Genomic DNA, 27,566 nt, shown 5'->3' on the forward strand with positions numbered 1-27,566 from the left:
GCTAAAAGCCTCTCTGAATAGAGTGTCACTGGGATAAAATTATAAAAAAGAAAGACAGCAAAAAATCCAAATTACTTGGGTAAAAGGAATAAGGGAGAGGCAGAAATTAGCTATAGCTAAAAATTGGAGCTTTGATGATCAGATTTGTTAGGAAGTCATATGGAGGAGCTATTTTTTTTAAAGATGCATATGAACCCCAACACTGGGTTCAAACTCAAGACCTTGAGATCAAGACGTGAACTGAGACCAAGACTCCAACAGTTAACGGACCTCCAAGTACCCCTGGAGGAGCTATGTTTAATATTAATTCTCTGTAATGATAATTAAATCCACTCTATTAAAATCTATTAAAAAACAAGAGTGTCAGTAGTGGATTTCAAACAGCAAGCAAAATACAGTCATCAACTGGTACAGCTGTGAAGTTTTATAAAGGAGGTAAAGTAAGTCCAAACACCTTGGTTTTTTTTCTTGGTGAGCTGGGATTGGTAGGAAAAGTTCTGGATGATAACTCTGGACTGTTATTTATACTTAACCATGAATTGCTACCATCAAAAAACTTTAGTTCTCAGTCCTTGAGAAAGACACGTCACTGAAACGTGTACTGAAATATATCACAGACTTTGTTTAAAGCAAAACAATGGTTAACGTTTTGTCAGATTGTAATAATATCATTGATACATGACGTTGTTAATCACAAACACATTCTCTCTTTAAACAAAAGCCTGATGATTTACTCTCTTATTCAAACACTTTTCGAAGATGTATAAAGGCCTAATGGTGTTAGATGTTAATTAGTTTGACAAATTATATTCTAAATGAATTTACTCGTGTACTATTAAATATTATCATAAAAATTTTAAACTAAGTTACACTTGTCAAAACAGTTTAACGAACTGTGCTTTCTGTAGTCACTTAGGATTTCTATCCTGTGCATTTTCTGACTTGCTAATTCATAAGATTAGCTAATTTATAAATTTATAAAATGTAATAAATAAAAAATGAGACTTCTACATATGAACTGGAAGTTCTAAGAAAATCAGTAATATACCTGATCATAGTAAGTATAAAAACATCTAAGTAAAATAATTATTTTATCAATGACATGGATAAAATACCATTAGCATGAATTTAGGCAAATACGATCAATCTGCCAGATTAACAAGGGGCAGGGTAATTTGACAAGAAACACCACAAAATGATAGCAATGACTGGCACTTGTTTGAGGTTTTAGGTTCACAAGGTACTTCGCATTCATTAAGTGATTAGTGCCATATGACAATATGTTGGAAGATGGTGGGCTTTGGAGGAGAAGCAGAAAAATTAACGTTAGAGAATTGGATAGTAGTGGGGGATGGTATGGTAGAACCGAGATGAGTGAAAGGGGCAGTGTGGGTAACAAGTAGAGTTCTAAGACCTTGTGAAGTAAGAGACAAAATTAAGCAAGGGAAATGCAGATCATTTCTAATTTTGTGACCGGAAGAGAGGCGTGAACTGGAAAGCAGGTGGAGTTGGAACCCATAAAGGACATCTGGAAAGAACGAGGTGGAACGGTTTGGTGATCCTGCCTCTTCAGTAGCTCTGCAGGCGCAGACTTGCTGAATCCTGAAGCTGCCTATTCATGTGGCTTTTCTACTTTCCCTTCCTGCCTGTGTGCCTACCAAAGAGCTTCTGGGCACGGTCCCTAGAAGTTCACTTGGGGTTTGTGCAAAAATCGCAGCCTCCTCCTGTTGATGTTACTGTCCTTGCTCCTGACAGGTAAAAATAAGAAGCGGGTGAGGCCAGAATATACAACAGGAGGAGGAGGATCCAAGAGCCTTACTAGGTAGAAAAGAGGGGCACCGTTATCTCCATTTTAAAGCAAGCCCTACAGGTGATTTAGCAATGTGACCGGGAACACTTAGTTGGAAAACTGAGACTCAAATCTAAGCATTCTGTTTTCAAATTTACATGTTTATCCTAGCACACTGCTGCCTAAATGGATATGATAAACACACGTCATAATGTGTATCATCAATGACCTAAATTTCTATAGTTGAGGTTCATACTTCTTTGGACTGTTCTGGATAATAGTGGGAAAATGGTGTTATGAGGCGAAAATGAAACACAAGACATGTAGAAGAATGTTTGGCACAATGGAAGTCCTTGCTGAGGGTTAGATACCACATGTTTTGTCAATAGCAACCCAAACCCACCCAGGGCACACCATTATTTTATTCAGCTTGTCCAAATTTCCCTTGGTGGTTGGGAGAATTGATAAATGCATTATCCAACAACGGAAAATCGTATGTATAGTAGCAAAAGCATGAAAAGTATCTCTTTTATTGAAGAGAGCTCTAACGCACTGGTTCTTTCGTGGTTCCACAAAATGGATCAATTGCTATTTTTAGGATAGGGGTCAATGTTAAACAGATGAAATTCAAAATGAAATACCAGCAATGGCAGGGACACATTCAGGGTCAAATGGCATTAATACTACGAAATCAAAACTTCTTAGGGAAAGAAATCAAAATAATAGACAGTCTTTGAACTTGGGAAAAAGACTGAAAGGTGAAGCTACTGATATAATACATGAGAAAATGAGGCTGGCATTATTCAGCAGCTGATTCATTTTAGACGGTTGCTAAATTGCCTGAAATCCCTTTTATATTCTGCAAAGATCAAACATATTAAGAATGTCAAAATAACATTAGGTAACCCCTTCCAAGCGTCAAAATAGCTGCTCAGAATAAAGGAAAGATTTGCAAAGTTCAGGCCTATGAAGAACATAATTAAATAGTGATGTGATGGGGGAGGACTTACGGGCGGTCACGCTGCATAAAATCCCAGTTCAGTCACTGACGGAGGGGTGGGTTTTGGCAAAATATTGAAACCGAGGTCCTGGATTTCTTCACTAGTAAATCAGCGTAAAATCGTCTATATTACACACTCCTATGAGAACTTAGAGAAACTCTTACGTATGTAAAATTTCAGAAAACAGTTAATAACATTAGCTTACTTCTCGTTGATCAAGAAGTCAGAATTATAAGCTCTATTTCCTCCTTATTTTCCCTTGGCCTTTACACAAGTCTATACTCCGTGCTGGTTTAACAACATTTTATTTTATTTTATTTTATTTTATTTTATTTTTATTTTATGAGAGAGGGAGAGGGCGTGCACACACTTGAGTGGAGGAGGGAACAGAGAGAGGGAGAGAGAGAATGTTAAGCCTGACACAAGGCTCCAGCCAATGACCCTGAGATCATGACTTGAGCCAAAATCAAGTCCGATGCGCCTTCCACTGAGCCACTGAGGCGCCTGGTTTAATACATTTTAGAGAGAGGGTTACATGCAGAGCGACTTTACGTTTCACTTTAGTTTTTTCCCCCAAAGGCCAGAATGATAAATCCCAGGGCTTCCACCATCATGACATCCTATGCAATTGCCGCCCCTCACAACGCGGGTAAATGCAGTTTGATGTTCACCACCGCTGTGTACATCACGTCTGTCATTACCTCACAATCAACCAACTTGAATGATTCTAAAAGTCCAAAATGTTTAGTCTAAACACTTAAATACATCATCACAGTTACGAATCGACCTGGAAAATGTGTGATTTGATGATAGCGTCTAGTAATTGTGAGATTCTGTGCATTTTATCTAATTAGGGGAGGCGGGCTTTTCATGGAACTTTATTGCTCATAAATCATTCCCTCGCTTGGAAATCATCAGTATGTACCAAAGTACATCACACTGCAATCTTCTGCTACAGATTCGAGTGTAGCAAAACGTGCTACCAACAGAGAATCAGGGGAAAGAGACTGAATCAGGATAATTGCCAGACTTGACATTGCATTATTGTATTTTTTCCAGGGGAAAAAGTTCAGTCAAGGAAGGTAGGATTCGTGACTTGATTACATCATTCCCAGTGAATTTAAACATAGACTACTCAGGCTTTTCTTCATGGAGCATCCAAAAATTTGATTTTATATAATTTATTAATATTAATAAACATTAATAAATTCGAATTTGCTATAGTTAGAACCTGTAGATAAAAGGTCTTGCACAGACGGTGTGTAGCCACTGGTCTTGGTAATGCTAAAAGCAAGCGACTACTGATCTAAGAAAGTCACATAGTACAGTGCTTTAGACCTTTATTTATTAAATAATTAGATGCAGGCAAAATTCAAATGCAAGATTTTTTAGGTTGATTAAACCACTTCGGGTAATACCAGGCTCATTTTTTCCCCCTAGAATAATGTTAAGCTAATGAGGGAAGGTAGGAACGTAATAACAAACAGGAAGAGTGGCAAACTTGTCTTTTGGCATGCCCCGTACTTTTGAGCCGGTATTTTAAATTTAGCTTAAGCATGACCTAAAAAAAAATATCAGTTTATTTCCTTTTATAACTGCTGTAACTACTGAGAGATGGAAGAGAACTTTGGTCAATTTTTTACATTCTTTTTGCCTTTCATTAGACAAGATACAATAGACTCCCCTGTCCAGACGGGGATAATCATTGTTTAGCAAGGCAAACCCTTTCCTGTGCCAATTTAATTAATAGATAGTACTTTAAAATTTTTAAAAATGTTTATTTATTTTGAGAGAGAGAGATTGAGAGAGAGAGAGGGCAAGTGAGCCTATGGGGGAGGGGTGCAGAGAGAGGGAGACACAGACTCTGAAGCAGGCTCCGGGCTCTGAGTCCTCAGCACAGAGGCGGATGTGGGGCGCGAGCTCATGGACCGTGAGTTCATGACCTGAGCCAAAGTCGGAAGCTTAACCGCCCCTAGATACTACTTCAAAAACAAAACAAAACAACAATGTTCTACTTTCCACTCTGAATGAATGTTGCTGTAAGCAGCCACACTCCGGTACATTTTGTAGAAACATCCCCTTCAAAATGGGAGGCTAACGTCCCTCATGGAAAGGCAAAGTGGGAAAAAGAACTGCCCTAAGGAGTGTAAAGAAGGCATTTCTGCTCTAGAATCTTCAGGAAAAGCATCGATTCACCTGTTTTATCATGACTTAATGGATGATGGGAAGAATTTAAATTTGGAAAGCAATGTTTCCTGATGACAGAAATGGCATTGCCACTTATGACACTTTAATTAGAAGTTTCCAGGAAAATATTATAATGTTCTATGTCCATTGCTTTTCATGTTTTAGAAGTTTATATATATTTGAAGACATAGGTTCTGGTGAATGTTTCAAAATTACCAGTTGGGAAAAAATATATTGGCTCAATATATTCCATACCTTTAAAAAATGTTTATTTATTTTTGAGAGAGAAAGAGAGTGAGCACGAGTTGGGGAGGGGCAGAGAAAGAGGGAGACACAGAATCTGAAGCAGGCTCCAGGCTCCGAGCTGTCAGCACAGAGCCCCACCCAAGGCTTGAACACGTGAACTGCGAGATCATGACCTGAGCAGAACAAAGTCAGACCCTTAACCAACTCAGCACCCAGGTGCCCCTAATATATTACATATATTAAAAGAAAAAAATGAAGTAACATATGGAATAAACTCAAAAGGAAGTCCCAACACTGATACAATCTATTAATGCTGATTATATAATAAGGTATAATAAGAGAAGATGATCAATACCTCTTATCTTTTTTAGGTGGGGATTTAATTCAGCTTTCCAGGCCAAAAGTTACTTGTAAATGTGTCGAACAAAAGCAAGTAGTGTCGTTTTGGAGTGTGTCACCAATCACACTTAAAAGATGGTTGTTCATGTGGTGCCTCTGTCTATAGTAGGAGGAAGAGAGGTGAATTCGAACCTCACTGGTCGTATCTAAGCATCTGGCTCAATGTCCTTATCGGATCAGCATGAATTCTTCAGCGTATTCAATCTGCTTTATTGCAATTGAGTTATCTACTCCGTGCACGATCTGCGGCTGCTAAGAAGCTCTGCGCTGAGATCCAGACTGGCTCCCAGACATTGACAGGGGTCAGTGTTTTGAACTAAGAGCTAATTATTAAGTCCCACGTAACTGGGTGTGGAAGGAAGACGGGCTGAAGGGGGAAAGCTGCAGGTCTTCAAAGACGGTTTATGATACTCCAGGGTCTAACAACCGATGCACATAGGAAAGAGAGTCCTATTAAACCCTAGAAAGATGATGAAATCTCGGGCTTATCTATATCAAGCCTCAATGAATGCATTAAAAGATTAACAATATAATATTTTGGGGGCACCTAAGCAGCTCAGTCGGTTGAGCATCCAACTTCAGCTCAGGTCACGATCTCACGGCTCATGGGTTTGAGCACCGCATCAGGCCCTGAGCCTGCTTCAGATTCTGTCTCCCTCCCTCTCTCTCTGCACCTCCCCACATGCACTCTGTTTCTCTCACTCTCAAAAATGAATATTAAAAAATTAAAAAAAAAGAATATAATATTTTGCTATTTGGTGAGTCAAGTCTTTGTTTACTTGGGTCATATTTATTAAATATACTTACCAAACAATTAATAAATATTAGATTATGGACTGTCTTTATTAGTGGTCTTATGTTCTGTGATTTTCTGGGGGAAAAAACCTCACTTTATTCTGCTTGCATTATCTTCATGCCAACATACAAAGGAAAGAAAATCTTGCTGAGTAAATCTGCAACATGATATCCTAGTCTACACTGTTACTCATAAAATTATTCCTTCAAAAAGCAATGCCTATTTTTTCCTGTTTATCTGCCTAAGGTATATTATCATCTTTAATAGGAAGTCTTTGGAAAACAGTATTCCAAATTATCATAATATGGCTTGAAAACGGTAACAGAGAAATATGACTATCTCTCTGTAACAACAAAAAATTAAAGTTTTGGGATCAAAAGCCAGATAGTCTAAAAGAGTATAGCATTCTTTCTTAAACTGCACAATAAACCAATTTCCACCAAAGATGACTCCCTCTACTCTTGCCACGTCAGGGACAACTTTTGTTCAGGCATGCACCTGTTTTCATAATTCTAGGTCAGATAAAGTCATTTCTAGTTCACAAAGTATCCGATCAGTCCAAATCACAGTAGTGAGGACTTGGTCCATGGGTGGGTAAGTGACATAAGTTGGCAAGCTAAAGTTAAGAGATGACTTTTGTAAGATGTTAGGAGGAAAGGATTTCTTCTCTTTCTCCTAAAATATAACAGATACCATATATTTTCACTCATAGGCCTAACAGGAGAAACCTAACAGGGGACCATGGGGAGGGGAAGCGGGGGAAAGAATTAGGGAGAGGGAGGGAGACGAACCATGAGAGACTCTTGAATTCTGAAAACAAACTGAGGGCTGAAGAAGGAGGGGGAAAGGGGAATGGGGTGATGATCATGGAGGAGGGCACTTGTGGGGAAGAGCCCTGGGTGTTACATGGAAACCAGCTTGACAATAAACTATATGAAAAAGATCATATATATCAATATTTAAATCCCCCATTAAATCTTTTTCTTATATCTATAAAAAATAAAATATAACAGAAAGCCATGGCATATTTCAACTCCGAGGAGAAACAGCGTTAAGGCTGATACTAAAAACATCCTATTCCATAAGCATCTCTATTCTCCACTGCAATTCTCTTATAAATAGGGATTTCCTTGGGGAAGCAGAGAGCTTGATGATGCAGGAGGCAAGTCAACCCACCACTTCAACACACTCGTTTACAGTGGGTCCTGGAGGAGCGCCCAGCGTGAGGAGGGTCTACAGGGCGTGGCCACGGATTGGGTCAATGAGACATTCAACATACGGTCTTGGGTCTTGGGGAGACCGCAGTCCATGATATGAAAATGAATAAAGTACTACTTACGACTTGATTATGATATTTAATTTAGAACATTCTGGCATATGCTCACTGTAATCTTCTCCAAACTCTCTTAGGACAGCGGCCCATTTTGGTGAATACTAACATGAGATGAAATGAACCACTGCTACATTTTAATTCTGAGGAAGATTTGCTTTCGCCATTACGCACTGCTGTTTATTGACACATGGTATTTCCACAGACAGAATCTTTCGTTACATAGATAGCTGAACAGATAATCATAATTGTAGAGTATAGAAAATAAACTTTTTGGTATTGTTCTCGGCATTGAATAATGTAAAACTAGTGACAAACATCTTTAGAAAAAATAACAAAATAGTCCTTCAGTATTAAAATTTCTTCCTAAAAAGCACTGGGTCAAAGTTAGGAGGATGACATGTTTTTAATGCATAGATGAGTTGGGCATGAATAAAATGAATCTAATTCCATCTCTTACAGTAAATCCAACTGTTTGAAATCTGACCGTGTATCACAGGTCAGTTAAAAAACAACAATATATTCAGCTTTTTCATGGTTCTGTGATTTCTGATGATGCAACTTTTTAAATAACGTATGCACGGGAGCGCGACAGCATACTGCATACTTACCAGGTGGGTCTTATGCCACTTTGCTGAATGCAGAATTAATATATTTGGGCTTTTTATTGCTTGAATAGAAAGTGCTCATTATGTATTATTTTATGTTTATAATATAGAAATTAAAAAAAACCCGAAAAGTTGTTGAAATGGCATACATCACACCGTTGTAGTGGTCGATTTCCTCAAGATCGTCTTCTGTGGTTTTGGTGCAGTGGGAGGAGGCACAGTTGCAGGTCTGAGTGGGGGGAAGCTGTGACTGTGGCTTATTCCCAGTCCCCCATTTTCTAGGGGAAAAGGAGGGAGATGGGGCGGAGGAGGGCGGGGTGGGCCTGGGTGAGGAGGCTTTCCGGGTGGGTGGGCAGGTTCGCTGTGTAGGTGGACCTCCCTGTTTTTTATGTTATACCGGGTGTCACAGTCGGGACAGTAGCCATGGTACTGCACTTTTTCATTAAACCGAACTCGTTCCCGAGGTCCTGCCTGGGGACACCTGTCTTTTTCAGGTCTGTGCATCAGAGGCTGCGCTGGAGCCTTGTCCAAGGTACCGGTGGGGACGTAGCAGATGTCTCCGTTGGGAATCTTGCTCGGCGCCCCTGGCAAGCCTCCGTTTCGCAGAAGGGTTCCATTGGTCTTCACGGGGTTGACGGCTGGCACCACTCGTTGGGGGTCATCACACTTCACAGGTGTCAACCGTGGGGGAGGCGGCGGAGGGTTTGGCTTCCTCAGGACGGTGAGGATGGCGGACGGGTGCGCGGGCGGTTTAATGAGAGGGGCGTTGGCTTGCACTTTGATCTTCTCTATGCTCGAGGCCGTGGTGCCGCTGGAGCTACTGTTCAGGGTGTCCGTCTTGGAGCTGTCGGTCATCTCATCCTCCAGCTGTAGGTCAGAGGTCAGGGTATCAATCTGGTCAACCACCTGGTGGAAAGGACAAGGTAACTGTGGTGAAGAATGACCCGCAGCACAACATCCTAGAAACGGCATCTCCCTGTCTAGCTGTAATCTGCCATGGGAGGGTTAACGCATACTGCATTGTGGATTCCACTGTTGACCAATGTTATTATTAAAGACATTTACAGGGGTGCCTGGGTGGCTCAGTCAGTTAAGCGGCCGGCTTCGGCTCAGGTCATGATCTCACAGTTTGTGGGTGGGTTCAAGCCCCGCATGGGCTCTGTGCTGACAGCTCAGAGCCTGGAGTCTGCTTCAGATTCTGTGTCTCCCTCTCCCTCTGACCCTCCCCTGCTCGCACTGTCTCTCTCTGCCTCTCAAAAATAAATAAAAAGCATTAAAAAATAAAAAAAATAAAGACATTTACAGAATGGCTACCGCAGGAGCAACTGTTTGATAACCTGCGGATTTCACATGCCTGCGGTATAATATACAACTTATGTACACGTTCTTTTCCCCACTCTGCTGACCCCGTTAAGATAAAAACCCTGATGCAGAAACATAACCGATTTTTACAACCAAGGGGTGGGGACCTTCTCTCACTCAGCGTGTAGAAGCTACAGGAGAGATATTAATCTCAAGCTCAAAATGAGAAAAGCCCGATACTCTGCAAAATCATCACTTTTCTTGAGACCACCACAGAACTGAGATCATAAGGATACCCAATGACCTGGACCGGAAAGAGTCCGCAGCCCTCTGTGGAAAGAAAGGACACATCGACTGCTTCACCTCTGGCAAATCATAGGGAACAGGCAGCCTCCACAAAAGCGACAAGACAGCTAGAACTTGAATGAGTAATTAAAGGTGGTGCACCTGCCATCGTGACCGTTTAGAGTCCCCAGGAGCACAGACACAATACAGCGTGTCTTCACTCATTCCATGGGTCTCTCGTGTAAGGTGCTGAGGGCAGGGCAGAGAACAGAATGAGCGAGTCCTTCCTGGGCACACAGGCCTAAGACCCCAGGTATCTCCCAGATCTCTGTCCCTTATAAAACAGATCACATAAGTATTAAAGGAAGAGGAAAAAAAAACCCCTGTAACACCTAAGACACGGGCCACAGTCTTCTGCTTCTGAGAAGGGGTAGGAGCAGCAGCTGTGGGAGTTTGGGGAAATTCTCTTGGACCTGGGAACTTACGCTACACTGGAGGAGGTCTCTGCTGTCACTTGGAGGAGGGACCCAAGTCAGAATCTCAAGAGCTGCCCTAGACACAAGGCAGAGTCAAGGGCATCCGAGAGGGCGGCAGAGCCTTCGGCCACAATGCATGCGCGTCCTTCCCTAGTGAAGGAGAGTGGATGTGAAGACAGGGAAGTTGAGTGGAAGTGTCTCAGGCAATGCAGTTCTAAGGATGTTTGTCAAGGTCACCAGGGGGCCCTGGTGTTAAAGCCACTCATAGAAGGAAGCTGGCGTCACCCACAACAGGCTTGCCTTAGGTTTTCAGTCCTATTCAGTCCTTGTTGGGGCGGAGGGGTGGCGTGGGGGAAGCAAGCATCTGCTCTAATGCTGGTATCAGAACACAGCCGTTTACAGTCCCTGGATCAGAGACCTTCGAGACCATTCTCATGGTTGCAATCAAGGAAGATGGGAAGGTCTCAGATGACTTTCTAAATAATTCATGTTTGCAGAAAGATAGTCATTTCATCTCACATCTTACGCAGATTTTTCTTTTCTTATTCAGGTCTAAGTCTGTTCAACTGTGAAGTTGACTCTTTGACACATGGTGGCAGAATTGGGCTCAAAATGAAAACATCCTGAGCATCCATAGAGATTTCGCTTCTTCCTCATGAGGGTCTTAAGTGACTGCTTCTTGCTACTCCTGCCAGAGCTCAGCCTTCTATTTTAGTTCCTAAGTACTGTATATATTAAATCCACTTCTCTGAATTTTCATTTCTTTGGTCCTATTCTGAGCCACCATTATTTACCATATGGGTCCAAAGTCACTTTGCTTCCTTTTTTCATTTCCGTAGTGTCAGTGGTTGTTTTAAGACTAGAAATGTGCTCTTGTCGACTCCCTGCTCAATGCCTTGCAATGCCTCTTTATTTCTCCTGTGAGAAAGATCAGTTCTTAACACTGTCTCCAAGGTCTTGTATAGTCTCACTCATTGCTGTGCTGGTAAATGTTTAAGAGCTGGCTTTCAGACGTGTGAGGGAGTTCAGATCTGAAAAGTTTGCCAATTTCCTTGGTGTAAACGCCCACTGTGGTCAATTTCAAGCTAGTAAATGCGACATCACTGCATGTGAGGTTGGAAAGAAATGCCCAGTTGCACATCATTATAAGATGTTTCTACCATGCCAAAAGAACAGGTTAAAAACCCAGCAGCACAAATAATAGTAAACTGTAGTAAAATAATTAAGAATGACTTGGACTAATTAGAAAACCTTTTATTTTTAATGTAATTTATTTAATGTGAGTTCATATGCTTCTATTTTTAATAATGGGCATTTAGCAGTTGGCTCACACAAAATTTCTGAAAATATAACAATTGTTCCTTTTTAGTCAGTACAAGTAACACTTGAACCATAGAGAATACATCACCATCTTTCCTCTTCAAATGTCTATTATCAACTCTAATGAGTTCGTTTTTAAAAAAAGTGTTTATTTATTTTGAGAGACAGAAAGAGCATACATACATGCACGAGCAGGTGAAGGGGCAGAGAGAGGGAGAGAGGAGAGAGAGAATCCCAAGCAGGCTCTGTGTAGCCAACACAGAGCCCAGTGTGAGGGGACTGATCTCATGAACCATGAAATCATGACCTGAGCCAAAATTAAAAGTTGGACACTTAATCAACTGAGCCACCCAGGTGCCCCTAAGTTTCCCTTTTCCTTTCATTCTCAGACCTCTCAGGTCTTCTTTTAGACCCTCATAATTGCCAATCTGCTTCCTGCCACAGGACATTTGCACACACTAACTTTTCTTCTTGAGATGTTCGGACCTGTCCTCTTTGTCATGTTAACTCTTACTCATCTTTAAAATCTTTCCTCAGGAGTCACTCATGAAGTTGGCCTTCCCCATCCTCCTGCAATTTCCCATTGAGGTCATAACTAATTTGTTAGATGGTCACAGGGAACCCTATTTCTTTCAAGAAGTCACATACATTTTGATTGTTTAGTAGTTGGAGGAGTATTTGGAATAGTCTTCCCTCTTTAAACTCTAATTTCAGTGAGATCAGAGACCTTGTTTGTTTTTATTACTGTAACCTAAAGGCCTACTGTAGTAAATGACACTGAAAAGAGACTCAATACTTACACATTCTGCAGCTCTAGCAACTAGAAATTAAAGTGGGCGAGCACCTAAACAATGTGAGGGATAGAGGGACAGTTTTGGCTCACAGGCACTGTGTGCTGTGTACCGTGGGGAGGCTACTGACCCTGAGTCTTTGATTGTGTTAAGTAGCTGCAGAGAAGGAGGGCTAGCTGGTCTACCCTCATGGAAGCTCACTGGAATGAATCGGTATTGCCTGGATCTCTGATACAAATAAAACCCTGGTTGAGAGAAACTTGTTCTGGAGTGTTCCACGAGATGAGCAAACATTTCTAATACATCTTAACTTGATAAATGAGTGGTGTCTTGCATTATGAGAAGTACGTGAGGCCATACGCCACATGATCACAACTGAGCCAATGGTTCTTGAAGTTCGCTTTGATAAACGAGCACTCTGAATTACAAGCACATTTCCAGAACGAATTATGCTCACAAACAAAACTGTAGTTTCATAGCTCCTGGCTGGTTTTAGTCTCTACATTGTTATTTCCTGAGTGCCTACAAAATGCCAACAGAATAAAACACTAAAACACACAAAATACAGTTGACTCTTGAACAACACAGGTCTTGGGTAGGGGTGTAGTAAAAGATTTGCATCAGTTGAGTCCCCAAAACTTAACTATAAATAGCCCACCATTGACTGGAAGCCTTGCTGATAACATTAACAGTTGATTAACCTATATTTTGTATGGTATAGGCATTATATAGTGTATTCTTACAACAAAGTAAGCTGAAAAAATGTTATTAAAGAAATTCTAAGGAAAAGGAAATATATTTACACTAGTATACTGTATTTATTGAAAAATATATTTATCCATATAAGTGGACCCCCGTGATTCAAACCTGTGTTGTTCAAGCATCAACCCTACTGCCCTCCTGGATCAGGAAATCCAGGGCGAGGGCCTGGCATTAATTTAATATTCACACAAACAATGGCCACAGTACTAATGCCCCAGAAGCTCCAAATCAAGATATCGTAAGAGGAGAATAAAAATGCCCTCTAAGAAAAGTCAGCAAGGCCTTTCTGAAGGATGAGTGGCTGGTAACCAACACAGAGGAGTGATTCCAGAAATCCACCTGGGAAAGAACCCGATAAAGGTCCTTTGGCAGAAGACAGTGCCTGACTGTGAGCCCCAAGAAGAAGACTGGGCTGAAGGGCACCCAGAGCAGGGAGGCTGGAGAGCTCGCTAGTGGCCAGGCTGCGAGTGTCTTTGCTAAGCGCTGAGCGAGTGTCACCTATTTTTCAAGAGTTCCAGAAGTGTGAGGAGCGATGTTCCCAGAGATGATGAATTGTTATTATTTGAGAATGGATGCATCACCTAATTTAAAAAGTACACAAATTGGAAGAGTTTCAAACAGATCAATAGAAACAAACCTACAGTCAGACATACTGGAATGAAAGCACAGAGCACAGAAAAGTGGAGGTGCCAAGGGCGGGCTGGAACCAAAAGGTACCACAATGGCAAATTAATTATTTTGCATCAAAGCTACTTGGGAACCAGCCCACAAGGGCACTCAAATGATCCTCTGTCCCCCAAAAGCAGTAGATAAATCTTTCATATGAAAAGTATCTTTCCTGTACTAATTAGTAAAAAGACATCCTTGTCCCCATAGATAGGACCTTTAAAGGCAAGGAAACTGTAGACACAAACCTGAATCACTAAATTCTACTCCAAGTGTACAACCAAGACTACACTACACGTTAACAAACCCACATTTAAATAAAATCGTGGAAGAAAGAAAAAAAAACTTTGTTACTTTTTTACTAATCTGTTACCACAGCCCAAATTCTGCTTAGAATTCCTTACTAATTAAAGTTTCCAAACATCGGTTTTCTTTATCCTGCCAATTCCTCATGAATGCATTTTTCTTTGTCTAAAATGTATAAAAACTGCCTGTCTTGGTCATTGATTTGGGTCTATTTCATTACTGGACCTCCATGTACACATAATAAACACTTGCGTTTTCCCCCCTGTTAATCCATTCCATATCAATTTCATTCCTCAACCACCTAGGAAAAACCCTGGGAGAAAAGGAGACAATGTCTCCTTCTCCTAAGAAAGTAATGATAAAAGTTTTACAATGATAAAACAAGAGGCACCATGTATGTACTGAGTAACAAAAATCAGGCTGATAGAGTTTCAAACAAGCAACAGAAGTCAAAGAAAATATAGGAATATGTTTCATAATGAAAGAAAGCCATTAGAAATATAATATAGCTGAACTCTTTTGTAAATGTGAGGTTAAACTCGACATTGTCAGACAATTAAGTCTAAGAGAGTATGCTTTTATAGCTCAGTATTCCAAGTAAGTATTTGTGTATGTACAAGGACTCAGTAGCTATCTGATACTGATTATGATTCATTAAGTCAAGAATGCATATGAAAAGATTCTAGGGACACTACTGAATTAATAGACAAACTTCTACTTTCCAGAATAATATAAAGCTAAAAAGCGAGTAAGAAAAACTTAGCAAATTCCAAAATGGCAGAAAAAGAGTATAGTAAACAAAAATCTGCATAAGGGATAGAAAAATACCTTTGAATATATTAGTAATAATAGGTATCAATAGATTACAAGAATTTATTCAAAAAGGGACGTAGAAAGATTGATAGAAAGTGACGCCCAGGCAAACAGCCTGATGGAACCTGCTTCTGCTCTACAAACACTAAGCCAAAACACCTAACCTAAATTTTTCTTAATCAAAATATTGTAGCAATACTAACTTAGGCAAAAAAAAAAATGAAGCAAAATTTAGAGCTTATGTACACATGCACATGAAAACTGGAAAAAAGTTATGAAAAATAACTGACACAAGGTGAATGCCAAATTTCCCAAAATCATGAAAATGCAATCAACCTCACAAGTAATCAAGGGAGGGCAAACTGAAGACAGATGCCATAGCATGTCTTACTCAATAGTTTGTAAAATCAAAACCATCTGATGATTCCCACTGATGATGAAGATGTGGACCAAGGGGAACTTCATACATTGCTAATGCCTATATTAATTCAGTCTGTTGGGAACCCGTCTGACAATGTCCTATCAAGTGGGTAAGGTACACATCCTACGGAATAGGTCTTTTGTGATGAGAGCCTACACAACTTCAGAGAAACTCAAACAAATGTGCACAGGTGTGAAGAAGCAGAGGAAGGTTCCTTGGAGGGTGTTTGTTTTCTCATAGCATAAAACTGGAAAGAGCCTAAATATCTGTTAGTGAGTGATTGGTTATGTAAACATAAAGTGGTTCAAAGGAAGTAACTAGAACTATATGTAACAGCAGGGGGAAGTCCCCAAAACCTAATGTTGAATATAAGAAAAGTTAAAATATACATACTCAGTGTGTCTGTGTTATTTATAGAAGCAAGGATTGCTTCATTTATATAATGTGAAAATAAATAATACACGTCAAGTTTAGGCAAGGAGATAGGGGAATGGATATTGAGAGGCAACAGCCACACAACTCAAATATTTTATTTCTTGGAGCACCTGGGTGGCTCAGTCAGTTAAATGTCCAACTTTGACTCAGGTCGTGATCTCATGGTCTGTGGGTTCGAGCCCCGCATTGGACTCTGTGCTGGCTGCTCGGAGTCTGGAGCCTGCTTTGGATTCTGTGTTTCCCTTTCTCTCTGCCTCTTGCCAGCTCACACACACACTCTCTCTCTGTCAAAAGTAAATAAACATTAAAATGTTTAAAAAATATTTTATATCTTTTAAAACTTGATGCAAAGTCGAGGTGCCTGGGTGGCTCAGTTGCTTAAGCTTCTGACTTTGGCTCAGGTCATAATCTCAGTTTGTGGATTTGAGCCCCACACTGGGTTCTGTGCTGCCAGCTCAGAGCCTGGAGCCTGCTTTGGATTCTGCATGTGTGTGTCTCTCCCCTGACCCTTTCCCACTCACTCTGTCTTCCAAAAAAAAAAAAAAAAGAATAAACGTTAAAAAAAATTCTTAAACTTGTTGCGAAGTAACTATGATAAAGGGTTAACATTTGTTAAGCCTGGGTTACACTTGTTACATTCATTTGTTTTCTGTCATGTGTGAAACATTTTATAATTTGAGAAAAGAAAATAAATATTTAACACTGGTTAAATAAAGTAAGAAAGAAAGAAGTAATTCTTAGAGCTGCCATGTGGAGAACATAGTGAAAGGTGCCGAGGTTTATTTACTTGGCTCGTTAGACTACTGCAGCCCAAATGAGAGAGGAATAAATTAGCGAGGCAAGGAATACACTGTGTCCTTATAATTACACTTCAGCGTCTTGCTCACACTGTTTCAAAGTGTCATATTGCAACTAAAGGAATCATAACCATAGACACAAGGGAATTAAAGAGAAAACAAAAAGAAAGAAAGTAGGACTAGAGGGACAGATTATTTGCAGATACCGGGAGGCGAATAGAAACATGACATTGATCCTAAGTCTAGGAACATGTCCACCTAACCATTAGGCGCAAAAGAAAAGTGTCTATCTCAGACATGAAACTGAGCCATCTGTCTAATTGTGGCACTCAGGGCTAGAGAAGACCTGCTAATGGAATTGAAAGAGAGATTAAAAGAAAGAACAATGGCCAGTGATGTGTTTGATGATTCTAGGAGGTTCTGGGTAGCATCACATACAAGGACACTAGGGTTTGGCGGTAGAATAATTAAGAATAATGGTAACTATGATTTAGGAATCATGTGCGCTCAAGGTTTTCACATCTGGGGAATATCCCTAAATATCTTCAAAAGAGAGAAGCAGATTTGACAGAAATGAAGTGATGATATGATCTAAGATTGGAAATCCAAAAGTCATTTCTAGTAATTCTATAGATACTAAACTACGAAGACTAAAAATAAAGGCAGTGTAGGGTAATCATTAGAGTGAAATTCTGGACAAACAGATTTACCCAGAATGAAAAAAGAAATTAATTTATACATGTTCTCACGTGGCTTTGTCCTTTTATTATATCCTTTTATTATTTTATTAATATATTGGAATTACCTATCTATATGTGTTCCACTCACATAGACCCTGTAAGCACAGGTTTCTATCTTTGTTGCCCTGGCAGAGAGCGGAGACTTCCCAGAATAGATACTCAATATGCTGAGGGAGAGAGCTGGACACACGGAGTCTCTGTCTTCACCTCCTTTCACTGCTCCCCAGCTTTCCCAGTGTGGGTCTGATTTCAAGTCTTCAGACTCAGCAATTCCAGATGGTTTCAGAGGCACAAAGTCGTGGATTAGGCAGAGAGAAAGGAAGGCAGAAAGAAAGCATCGGTGATACTGGACAACCTCTCCTCTTGTGTTGTTGATTCTTCAAGCCTAGCTCCGAGCTTGGCACAGAGAACATTCCAGCCACTCTCTCAAACAATGAAGATAGTTTAAGTGTACATGCATCTTTAAATATCTGTCTATATTGCTCTAGAGGTACTTAGAACTTTCCTAAATCTTACTTATCTTGTTTAAATAAAAACCACATAACATATAGTTGAATTGCCTCAAAAAGAAAACGATCTTTAACTTTGAGTGAACCTTTCCCTAGGGTCTCTTCAGTAACAATTCTCAACTACAAGCATTTCAACTATAAACTTAATGAAAGGAAAGAAAGAATTTAACCCCAACTGAAGTCTGTACAAGAAAATGTATGAATTCTTCTAAGGTCTTTGATGTTGATTTGTCAAAACAACCACATTTTAAATATGTGACATCAGAAGCAAAGATCTAAAAAGAGAAATGATTGGGAGGCAACAGGAATTTCTACCAAGAGGCAGAGACAGCTGAAAACACTCCCTCCCCACATCCACAGACCATGCTCAATGGCTGGACCAATTGCAGGTAGACCCGAGAACTTGGTCTCGTGGAGGCACGGTGTCCTAGACAGCAACTGGCAGACCCGGTCAGACCCTCCCTGGACGAGGTGGGACAGAAAGACGTGGAGGCACCAATGGGGCTATTTCAGCATGAAGACAAGTGGCCAATTTCTTGGCCTCATATTCATAGCTTACACAGTTCATTTCATAACAGTTTGCTATTACGCCAAATTTAAAAAACCCATATTTTATTTATCTGTGTACCTATTATCTATCTATCCATCCATCCATCTATCCACTGATGTTACGGACCTATTGACAGGATTAAAATAAGTAGTTCACCACAGAGCATATGACTTAGTGTGGCACTGCTAGATCACGGTATTTGTTACATACTGCCTATATTATGCATATGCATATGCATGATAATTCCTGTAATTATTTTATAAATGCACTTGTGTTAAAAACAAATTAATAAGTGGAAACACTTAAAATTATTCAACAATTTGGTCACCTCTGCTTTGGCATTTATTTGTCTTTTAAAAAATCTGTAAGAAGATGTGGTATAGATAGACAGATACTACTTGGCAATGAAAAAGAATTAAATCTTGCCATTTACAACAACGTGGATGGAACTGGAGGGTATTATGCTAAGTGAAATATGTCAGTCAGAAAAAGACTGATATTGTATGCTTTCACTCATATGTGGAATTTGAGAAACTTAAGAGAAGACCAATGGTGAAGGAAAGGAAAAATAAGTTACAAACAGAAAGGGAGGTAAATTATAAGAGACTCTTAAGTACACATAACAAACTGAGGGTTGATGGGAATGAGGAGCTGGGGGGGGTGGGAAGTGGGGGGTGGTATTTAGGAGGGCATTTGTTGGGATGAGCTCTGAGTGTTGCATGTAAATGATGAATCATGGGAATCTACTCCCTGAGTCAAGACTCTACTGTATATACCGTATGCTAGCTAACTTGACAATAAATAATTTTAAAAAATCTATAAGAACTTAAAAAACAATAGAAGGGACTCAGGCTTCTCTTGAATTTTGAAAAGGTGCAATGACCAGTATGAAAGAGCTGCTCAGGGGGTAAACATTACATGCTTGCTTCCAAAGGGATGACTAGAACAGTCTTCAGTTCCTAAAGCTGTCCTTGGATTTCTAAAGCAACTATTATGTCCTTAACAATAGTGTTTCTTAGAGACCTAGACAATCGGCTGCTGATAGAGTTCCGCAGACACCGTGATAATAGTGGTGTATTATCGAATGCATATTTATTCTCCTTGTCCTTGGGGTACCTGATAGAGCATACAATGCAGATAAGGGAATTAATCTGGGGCAAATACAACTGTATCTTGAAGTTGTCAGAGACTCAGCTTCTGTGTAACTTTCTGCATTGTTATCCCAAGGGTGTGGCCTACATTTTCATGTCCAAGTTCATAACTGGAGCTCCAGCTGTCACATAAGCATTTCAAGGGGAAGGACAGGAAAGGTTAGCCACAGCATAGCCATTGCTACTTAAAGAGATGTTTCAGGAATAATTTGCTTACATTTCACTGGCCAAAATCAGGCTCCCTAGATGCAGGGAGGCTGGGGGATGCAGGCTTTTATTTGGGACTCAAGGTGCCTAGTAAAAGGCAGTGATTGTATAGAATAAAAAGGGAGGAAAGATATTCCAAGACAAAGAGCATCCTCTGAAACAGAGGCTAAAACACATCCACACACACCATAGAAACAAAAAATCATATGCATCTAATCATTCTTGTTAAGAAGTTTATGGGTAGGACATAAACTTACTTAAAAATGTTTAATTTTATCAAACTTTTTGGAAGAGCATACAGTATATTTTTAGGAAGTGTTGTATGGTTTGCTTTTGTATACATAAGAATACCAATTCATACTCTGTTCTCTGGGAGTAAACAAGATTGAAGACAAAAACAAACAATACCATCAATCATGTCAAGCCTGATCAATAGAAACGATAAAGCTATAATGCATTTGTCTTATTTTCTGTGTGTTCAATTGGGTTCAACAAATATTTCTTATGTAAATACTATTCATCTGTTATTACATGAGGCACTGAGGATTTAAAAAAAAAAAAAGGCTTTTGGTTTGACAGGGTCTGATCATCTGTACTTAGTGTTTTCCTCTCCAAATCATATTTAAAAGAGAGCCAAGGGGGAAAAACAATACATTCAGAAATTTTCTCAAAGTAGGGTATATATGGATCAGAGATTTTTATAAATACATGGATGAATTAATAAGAAGGTGGAAAAAGCACTGATGGACTCTCTGAAGGATTTCAAACCTGCAAGTGGGATACAGACAGGGTGAGAGTGAGAAGTGAGGTAAAAATTGGAGTGTGAAACTATCGAGTGACTGTAATTCACAGCCGAAAACACTGTGTCGAGTGGCCTCACACTTTTAAGTGCGTGAGTTAACCACATGGTGACGGCTCATCCCCCAAAGAAAACCCGAGATTCTAGCTGTCAGGAGATTCAACAACGTTTCTGGCTAAGTAGAAGTCTGACTGTAGTCGTTAACTCAGAACAAAACTCTTCTCCGTTATTTTTTAACTGGGAACGTGCTGGAACCGGGGTAAGAACAGCTAGTTTCTGTCTATCCAGATACTCTGAAGTAGCGGATGCCCATGTGACATGTTGAGAACAATCAGTCAGCATCGTGCCCTTCCTACTATGGGAAAGACTACAAACCATCTATGTACTATAAATATGTGCCTGAGGATCATTAAGATAAGTAAGGGTAAAAAATGGCACAAGAGAGAAAAATCCGGATGAATGTATAGATCAATACTGAAGATGAAGCTGAAGAAGATTATTAATGAACCAAAGAGAACTTTACAGTAACTCCAATTGTGTTACACAGATTTGAGACTGTCTTGCAACTATAAAATAACACACAGTTATAAAAAGAAAATATCAGGTAAGGAAATATTTGGAATATAAAACATAAATACTAAATTAAAAAAGATTCATAGAAAGCCCTTAAGAGATATAATCTAAGAAATATTCCCAACCATAAAAAGGATATTTATTTTTAAAAAGGAAAAAGGTTAAAAGACATGGAAAGCAAAAATCAGTCCTGGGGCTCCAATTAATTAAGGAGTTCTAGAAAAAGGTGGGGATGGAAGGATGTGATATAACAGTCATCCAAGTATTGATAAAAGAAAACAAATTCATAGTTGATTAGAGGAATGGAGCATCAGTAGGAAAGCACCCACTGAGGATAATCAGAATGAATGAAAACAAAATGAAACAAAAAGTCCATCCCCTACCAAAGTAACCCAGGACGTCCAGAAAGAAATAACAATGAGATAATCATCACAGTCCCCTAGGATGACTGGATGCTGACAAATATTATTACCAGTAACTTCAAAGGTTCTGGCTAGAGTGATCTCAACCCCAATTCTGCACTGGGCTGAGTTAAAAACTCACTGTAAATGAAAATTAAAATATTTTTAGATATTAGGAACAAGGACAGTTTGCGTCTCTTGTATCTGTTCTTCAAAAGTGAAGGACATTCTGTAACATATTAAAATGGAACCTAAGGAAGACCCTATCAGAGCCAAGAAACATTATAACACAGAGGTGTGAAAGCAATAGTTTAAGAATGAGCTGTATCACAGACCTAAAAAGCAATTATTCTAAACTAAAACAGGGAATTAGAAAGCTCCAAGAAAAAAAATAATAATGAATTACATTCAACAGGTCATATAATTGGAAATTTGTAACAAAGCAATGATACGGGGGAAGAAGTAAAATACTGGCAGTGTGGTTGGTAAAAATGGCGTGTAACAAGAGAATTCATTTGAACTGTGAACTGAATTCCCTTCTGGGAGACTGAAGTTTAGAAACATATGTTTAAAATCATTTCTTTATGAGTTCATTAACACTGCTTCATTCTATTTTTACTATTGAGATTATTGGTTATTGACGGATCTCTCCAACATATGGAAAAAACAAAAGATCAGTTCTTCCTATTCCATAAAAATAAGCCAACTGATAAGAACCGAGGTTAAAAAGAGTGCTTGAGCTTATTCCCTGGGTAGTTGACTAATTAGGAAATAAAGACAAATAGCTAAAAGGGGTCATGTCTTGGGGAAAGGACTAGACACTGGGTGCCGATGAGAAAGCACCTTGGGTAAAGGTGTGTGTGTACGCAGGGTTAAAAGGATTTGCAAGTACAGGAAAGCAGGAGTGATTTGCTCCTTCCAAGCAGGTCGGTTGGCAGCATTGGTCAGAGATAGTTTCAGGCCAGGGGATCCCTGGGAGAAGCCTCGAATGATAAAATAAAATTTGGAGGGAGAGTCATTTCTTGGCAGAGGCAATAGCATAAAGGTATGAGGTACAATTTTCTTAAGTTGATTTATTTTGAGAGAGGTGGGGCCGAGGTGCAGAAAGGGAGCATCCCAAGCAGCCTCTGTACTTACTGTCACTGTGGGACTCGAACTCATGAACCATGAGATCATGACCTGAGCCAAAATCAAGAGTCGGAAGCTTAATCAACGGAGTCACCCAGGCGCCCCTGAAGTAGAAGTTCCTAAAGAATGAAGTATGGAAATGGCAAGAGAATATGACGCCAGGGTGAAAACAGATAAAGGTCAGATCGGGAGGGGGGGCAGGAGGTCACGTTAAGGAGTTTAGATGCCATAAATTGCAATTTTAAAGATGAGTCCTCAGAAGGTTGAGATTTATGGCACTGTCAAAAACAAATGCAAGAAGTTAGTGCTTTGACCGAGAAATGCAGATGGACACACACGTGTCAGTAGTTTCATTTCCTTTAAGTCATAACTTACTTTATGGCCATAGTATTGATACTATGAAGGTAGCCTCAGTTTAACTATAAAATTTGATTCTATATATTATTTGCCCAAAAATGTTAATGGATCCTGGAAGCCTTGGAAAACCACACAAGTTTCAACAGATCACATTACTCCATCCATTAAATCATCCAGAAGTTTTCACTCTGCAATTTGCAAAACCAAGATGTTTGATTTCTCTTAAAACTTATAACACGAAATTACCTGGTTTCACTTAAATTACTTCCGCAAAGAAGTGTAAGCGTTTCTGAGATGCTCTTGAAGGAAGGAGAAATCCTTCAGATGATGGTACAGGCATACTTATTTTCTTACTGTGAGTTGCTTTAATGCACTTTGCACATATTGCATTTTGTACAAATTGAAGGTCTGTGGCAACCTCCTTCGTTTATTTATTTTGAGAGAGAAAGAGGGTGCAGAGAGAGAGAGGCAGACAGAAGATCCGAAGTGGGCTCTGTGAGGAGAGCAGAGAGCCTGATGAGAGGCTCCAGCTCATGAACTGCGAGACTATGACCTGAGCCAAAGTCTGACACTCAACCGACTGAGCCAGCCAGGCGCCCCTGCTGGCATCATGTTCCCAGCAGCATTTGCTCACTTCATGCCTCTGTTGTACGTTTTGGTGATCCTCACAGTATTACAAACTGTTTCATTACCTGCTATATTTGTTATGTTGATCTGTGATAACGTGCCTTTGAAATTTCTATTGTAATTGTTTTGTGGCACCATGATCCATGCTCATATGAGATGGTAAAACTAATCAATAAATACTGTGTGTGTTCTGATTGCTCTACTGACCTGCTGTCCCCCCATCTCTCCCCCTTCCTTGGGCACCCCTATTTCCTGAGACATAACAATAATGAAATTAGGCCAAGTAGTAACCCAACAATGGTCTCGAGTGTTTAAGTGAAAGAAAAAGTCACACATCTCTCACTTGAAATCAAAAGCTAGCGATGATTAAACTTGGTGAGGAAGGCATGTCAAATGCTGAGAAAGGCTGAAACCTAGGCCTCTTGGATGAAACAGCCAATTGTGAATACAAAGGAAAAGTTCTTGAAGGAAATTAAAAGCGTTATTCCAGAGAACATACGAATGATAAGTCATACTGGTCTGGACACGAGATCAAACCAGTCACGGCATTCCTGTGAGCCAAAACCTAATCCAGAGCAATCTACCTCTCATCAAGTCCACGAAGGCTGATGGAGGAGAGGAAGGTGCAGAAGAAAAGTCTGAAGCTAGCAGATGCAGGTTCATGAGGTTTAAGGAAAGAAGCCCTCTCTCCAACATAAAAGGGCAAAGAGAAGCAGGAAGTCCTGATGTAGAAGCTGGAGTGAGCTGTCCAGAAGGTCTAGCTCAAATCATTCATGAAGGTGGCCACACCAAACAGCGTATTTTCACTGTAGAAGAAACAGCCCTGATTTCGTAGGAAGATGACATCTAGGACTTCCACAGTCAGAGAGGAGAAGTTGGTATCTGGTTTCCAAGCATCAAATGACAGGGTAACTGTCTTGTTAGGGGCTAATGCAGCTGTTGACTTCAAGTTGAAGCCAGGACTCATTTATCATTTCAAAAATCCAAGGGTCTTTAAGAATTATGCTAAATGCCTGTGCTCTAAAAATGGAACAACAAAGCCTGGATGACAGGCCATCGGATTACAACACGATTTAGTGAATATTTTAAGCCCACTGTTGAGACCTACTGCCCAGGAAAAGAAATTAAAAAGAAAAACAAACAAACCAAAAAGCCAAAAAACAATACAACAACAACAACAACAACAACAACAACAACAACAAAACTAGGTTCCCTTTCAAAATATGACTGCACCTGTTCACCTAAAAGCTCTGATACAAAGACACAATGAGACTGATACTGTTTTCATTTCCGCTAACACACACCCTTCTGCAGCCCATGGATCAAGTCTTGTTACTGAAGAAATACACTGCCTATGGCTGTAGCTGCCAGAGGGAGCCCTTCCTCTGACAGATCTGGGCAGAGAAAATAAAACATTTGCTGGAAAGGATTCATCATTCTAGATGCCATGAGGAACATCTGTGATTCATGGGGATAAAGTCAAAATACCAGCATTCACAGGAGTTCGGAAGAAGTTGATTTCCTGTCTCATGGAAAACTGTGAGGGGTTCAAGGCCTGAGGGAAGGAAAGCCCGCAATGTGGTGGAAACAGACAGAGACCTACAGTAGACGTGGAGCGTCAAGACGGGACTGAATTGCGGCAATCTCATGATAAAACTTTTTTTAAACTTATTTTTTTTTGAGAGAGAAAACATGCATGTGAGTGGGGCAGGGGCTGAGAGACAGGGAGAGAGAGAGAATCCCAAGCAGCCTCTGTCCACACTGTCAGCACAGATCCCAGTGTGGGGATAGAACTCCCAAACCATGAGATCATGACCTGGGCCAAAATCAAGAGTTGGATCGTCAAACGACTGAGCCACCCAGGGCCCCTCATGATAAAACGTGAATGGATGACGAGTTGCTTCTCATGGATGAAAAAAGAAAATGGTTTCTTAAGCTGGAATCTAGCCCTGGGGAAGAGGCTATGAGGATTACTGAAATATAACAAAGGATTTAGAACATAACATACACTTGGTTGATAGAGCGGGGGCAGGGTTCGGGAGGACGGACTCCGAAGTCCAGTGTGGGTCACATTGCGTGCTACAGAGAAGTCATTCACGAAAGGAATAGTCAATCAATGTGGCAGATGACACTGTTGTCTTACTTTAACAAACTGCCACAGCCATGCCTCCCTTTGGCAACCACGACCGTCAATATCCAGGCAAGACCCTCCATCAGCAAAGAGATAAGAGGCTGAAAGCTCAGATGACGGTTAGCATTTCTTAGCAATGAAATAGTTTTAAGCTAAGGTATATACATTGATTTTTAAGACATAATGCTCTTGCACACTTAATAGACAACAGTATACTATAAATATAACTTTTATTTGCACTGGGAAGACAAAAAAAAAAAGGAAACAACCTCATTTAACTTGCTTTATTGGGATATTTGCTTGATTGCAGTGGTCTGGAACTGACCCCACAATATCTCCCAGGTATGCCAGCACACAATTTCTCATGGTCACATGCTAGCTAAATGTTTGCCCTTTAGAATAAATGTAAAACAATTAGGGAAGAAAGCGCATTAAAGCATAGCTTAGCTTCCTATAATTAAAATGTACTACATGTGATGTAAGACCCACATTTACTTGTCCATCAGTTTCAGCAAGCGAGGTATTTACATCTCTTCTTTCCCCTGTAACAAACATTACCCACGGATGATAATAGTGGAAATGCCTTTGCTGACTTTCATAAGGTATCGTGTTATTTTACCAGGCAATATGCTTGCACAGAGGCTGCTTGTAAAGTGTGGAAATGGAAACATTCCTCATCATAACTGCTTTAGTCACTTAAGAGATGTAAAAGACTCATCTCCTTGCACTTTGTGAGTATACACTTCGATGAGATTCCATTATGTTAATAATATTCAGGAGGAGGCTATAACTCATGTTAATGGAAATGTACATATTAACACAGGCTTATGGCTCTCAATCTCTCTATCTTTTTGCATTTGTAAAAGTGTAAATGAAATAAACCTCAGGTTGTGTATTATATTACCTACTGATGTTAAACTAGCTCAATAAAAAATATTCTGTAAACATCATGAGTACGGTTATACAAACAAAACTCCCTCTGTACCCTAGTCACTCTTCCATTTAATCTATTCCCTGGACTGCAGTCAGACAGAGCTTTTAAACATGTATTTCTTACATGTATTTTACACAACATAAACGATTAAGCCTTAAGTGGTCTCCTACTGTTAAGATCAAGGCCAAATACTTAATAAGGTCATAATATCCCTCAGATCAGGGTCCTGTTTTCCACACCTGCATGCTCCTATTCTACTTTTCTTTTTTTTTTTTAATAGTTTATTGTCAAATTGGTTTCCATACAACACCCAGTGCTCTTCCCCACAAGTGCCCTCCTCCATCACCACCACCACTCTTCTCCCCCTCCCCCTTCCCCTTCAACCCTCAGTTCGTTTTCAGTATTCAATAGTCTCTCAAGTTTTGCATCCCTCTCTCTCCCCCCCTCTCTTTCCCTCTTCCCCTCCCCCTGGTCCTCCATTAGGTTTCTCCTGTTCTCCTGTTAGACCTATGAGTGCAAACATATGGTATCTGTCCTTCTCTGCCTGACTTATTTTGCTTAGCATGACACCCTCGAGGTCCATCCACTTTCCTACAAATGGCGAGATTTCATTCTTTCTCATTGCCATGTAATAAAAGCTTCTGCACTGCAAAGGAAACAATCAAGAAATCTAATAGGCAACCTACAGAATGGGAAAAGATAGTTGCAAATGACATATCAGATAAAGGG

General features: G+C 40.0%; 1 protein-coding gene across 2 annotated transcripts in view; it reads right to left on the reverse strand.

Moving 5' to 3' along the window:
• Positions 1-7,760: 7,760 nt before the first annotated feature.
• The window catches only part of PRR16 (proline rich 16), a 196,618-nt gene continuing 176,812 nt past the window's right edge, over positions 7,761-27,566 (reverse strand). For both annotated transcript variants that reach the window (XM_029941362.1, XM_029941361.1), the window contains one exon: positions 7,761-9,262. In XM_029941362.1, the coding sequence (XP_029797222.1) occupies positions 8,507-9,262 (756 nt within the window). In that variant the 3' untranslated portion in view covers positions 7,761-8,506. The remainder of the gene's footprint in view (positions 9,263-27,566) is intronic.

The sequence above is a fragment of the Suricata suricatta genome, chromosome 6 (assembly GCF_006229205.1).
Source record: "Suricata suricatta isolate VVHF042 chromosome 6, meerkat_22Aug2017_6uvM2_HiC, whole genome shotgun sequence".
In the NCBI taxonomy this organism is placed as follows: Eukaryota; Metazoa; Chordata; class Mammalia; order Carnivora; family Herpestidae; genus Suricata; species Suricata suricatta.